General features: G+C 58.1%; 1 protein-coding gene across 1 annotated transcript; it reads left to right on the top strand.

Annotated features, from left to right (window-relative positions):
• On the top strand, positions 1-948 carry LOC105303792 (ubiquitin carboxyl-terminal hydrolase 17-like protein 13; the record flags this gene model as incomplete). The annotated part of the gene is made up of 1 exon (XM_011377597.1): positions 1-948. A coding segment is annotated over one exon (948 nt), but the record flags the coding sequence as incomplete, so codon positions are not given.
• Positions 949-2,686: the final 1,738 nt, after the last annotated feature.

The following is a 2,686-nucleotide window of genomic DNA, read 5'->3' as shown; positions in this document are numbered from 1 at the left end:
TCCGACACTCTGGACCCGTACCTGGACATTACCCTGGACATCCAGGCGGCGCAGAGTGTGACCCAAGCTTTGGAACTGCTGGTGAAGCCCGAAAAGCTGGATGGTGACAATGCGTATCATTGTGGCGTTTGCCTCGAGAAGGTGCCTGCTTCCAAGACGCTGACTTTGCACGCTCCCTCCGAGGTCCTTATCCTGGTCTTGAAACGGTTCTCGGATTTCACAGGCAGCAAGTTGGCCAAGGAAGTGCAATATCCTGAGCACCTTGACATGCGACAGTACCTGTCCCAGCAGGACGCAGGACCCCTCGAGTACGAGCTCTACGCCGTGCTGGTCCACGCCGGGTGGACCTGTCGCAGCGGACATTACTTCTGTTACATCAAGGCCGGGAACGGCCAGTGGTTCAAAATGGATGACGCTAAGGTGACCGCCTGTGACGTCTCTTCTGCCCTGAGCCAGGATGCTTATGTCCTCTTTTACATCCAGAAGAGGGAATTGCAAAGAGACGGCGGGAGTGTGTCGGCAGGTGAGGAACAGAGGTGTCACTGGGCCGAGCACACAGGCACACGAGCAACCCCGCAGGAGCCTGAGACGCACTCCGAAGTCACGGGCCCTGAGGCGGAGGAGCCCGAGCGAGGGACATCAGGCGAACAGGTCACCTTGGAGCAGTGGAGACTCCTCCAGGAACAGTCGCGAGCGGAGCCTCAGTTCAACCTCAGGAGAATCGAACGAGCCCTGCCCGCCGACGCAGTCGTGATCCACGCGTCCAAGTTCAGCGGCGGGGTCACCGAGAATCGTCCGGAACAGGAAACCCGGCTGCTCAGCGATGCAGCCGGGGACATCCCCCCTCAGGGGGCCAGACACAGCGGCCGAGTCCCTTGCCTCGGAGGGAGAGCCAAGGCTACCAAGAGGAAGAAGAAGGGGTGGCGGCCTCTGGATGTGCTCCAATAATGTCACACGGCGCCTGCCCGCACTCACAGGCACAGCCCATACGTGGGCGGAGTCGTGTGTGGCCGTGACTCGTCTAGGCAGGGGGAGGGACTGGCTGCACTCATGAGGTGTGCCCTTCATTGTGGACTTGTGAGTCCCGAGCTTCGAGGGGTGACAGTCCACAGCGAGGTCACTGGAGATCGGGTTGATGGCTGGGTCTGGGGACTCGCCAGTGGGCTGTGTGTGAAGGGTCAGTGGTTGATGGGACATGTGATGTTTACAAGTGGGATACTTGCGAATCGATTTAGTGACTTTTAAATATTAAAAGGGAGTGCGTTGGGGAGATGGGGAGAATGGAGTTCATTTTCCCCATGTTTGTTTAACCGCGGGCCGCGGGGGGCGGGGCGCCGGGAGGGTGGGTGTTCGCGGTGGGCGGTGCTCGGACTCAGCGATCTGTTCCTCCAGCTATTAAAGGGGAGATTGGCGCTGGGAACCAGAACTTGAAGCAGCAAACGTGGCCCATGCACAACGCACTGAGGCTGCCAAAGGGCCAGAAAGGGGGACCTGTTTGGAGGGTGAAGCACTAAAGGCCGCTTGTGCGACCCGGGACCAGGGAGGGGTGCCACTGCCCTACACGTGGGGCCAAAGCTTTGGAGGGGCCAAGCCATGGGAGGTGACCTGAAACAGGAGGGGCAGGGCCCTGTGGCAGGAGTGGGGGGCTTTGACCCGGGCAGATGGGAAGAGAGTCGTCGGCAAAGGGCGGGAAATGAGAAGGGAAGACAGGAAAGAGGGGTGCTGGCCTTACAAGGGGACCTGGGGCCAGACCTCATGTGAGGGGTGTGGAGAGAAGGGGGCGGGACAGCGGGGACCGGAGCCTGGCTGTGGAGAAGGGAATCGGGGCCAGCTGTTGGCAGGATGACCATCTCTGTTGCCCAGGGGAGGTGGGGCCGGCCTTGGGCTGTGAGGAGAGTGGTCGGGAGCGGGGACAGCAGCGTGGAGGAAGCGAGGATCCTGGAGCGAGGGAGCCGGCAGCCGGCCGGAGGACAGCCCCGCGGGCTGACCGAGGCGAGAAGGGCCGGGGAGGCAGGCAGGCTCCTGCCCGCGAAGACCACCAGGCAGCCAGAGGCAGCCCAGGGTCAGCCGCGCGTGCGTCTGCCTCGAATCTTCTAGTCATCAGAAAATCAGATGCGCCTTTCTCCTAGAAGCCTCCTCCATGTTTTAAAACCACAAGTAGGATTCCTAAGCAGTTACAAAAACAGCGATGGGTAACCTAAATAGCGACCATGATGACAAATAATTTTAATAGCGATGTAAATATTAATAGATGGAAGTTAGACTAGAACCCCCCCCTTGAGTGAATTAGTGATGTAAATATTAAATAGACGGAAGTTAGAGCCCCCCCTTAAGTGAATTAGTGATGTAAATATTAAGTAGATGGAAGTTAGATTAGAACCCCCCTTAAGTGAATTAGTGATGTAAATATTAAATAGATGGAAGTTAGATTAGAAATCCCCCTTAAGTGGATGGCAAGGGCCCAGCAGGAGCCTCCTGAGGTAGCTGGAGTCTGTGTTCTAGGACTGCACCATGTCCCATGTTCCTTGACGACAAAGAGAAGCAGGATGGGTGAGTCAGGGCCTGGAGAACCTGTGTGATTGGGGCGAGTCCTGTGCAAATTCCTCCCGCAGAAGTCCAGTGGGTGGAGGTGTGGGGCTTGGCCCTGACCTGCCGTCCACTGGACACTCAACAGTTTCAGCACTGC

This window comes from Pteropus vampyrus, unplaced genomic scaffold (assembly GCF_000151845.1).
Source record: "Pteropus vampyrus isolate Shadow unplaced genomic scaffold, Pvam_2.0 Scaffold317, whole genome shotgun sequence".
Classification (NCBI taxonomy): Eukaryota; Metazoa; Chordata; class Mammalia; order Chiroptera; family Pteropodidae; genus Pteropus; species Pteropus vampyrus.
The sequence above is the reverse complement of the archived record's forward strand: the minus strand, read 5'-3'. Positions and strand labels throughout refer to the sequence as shown.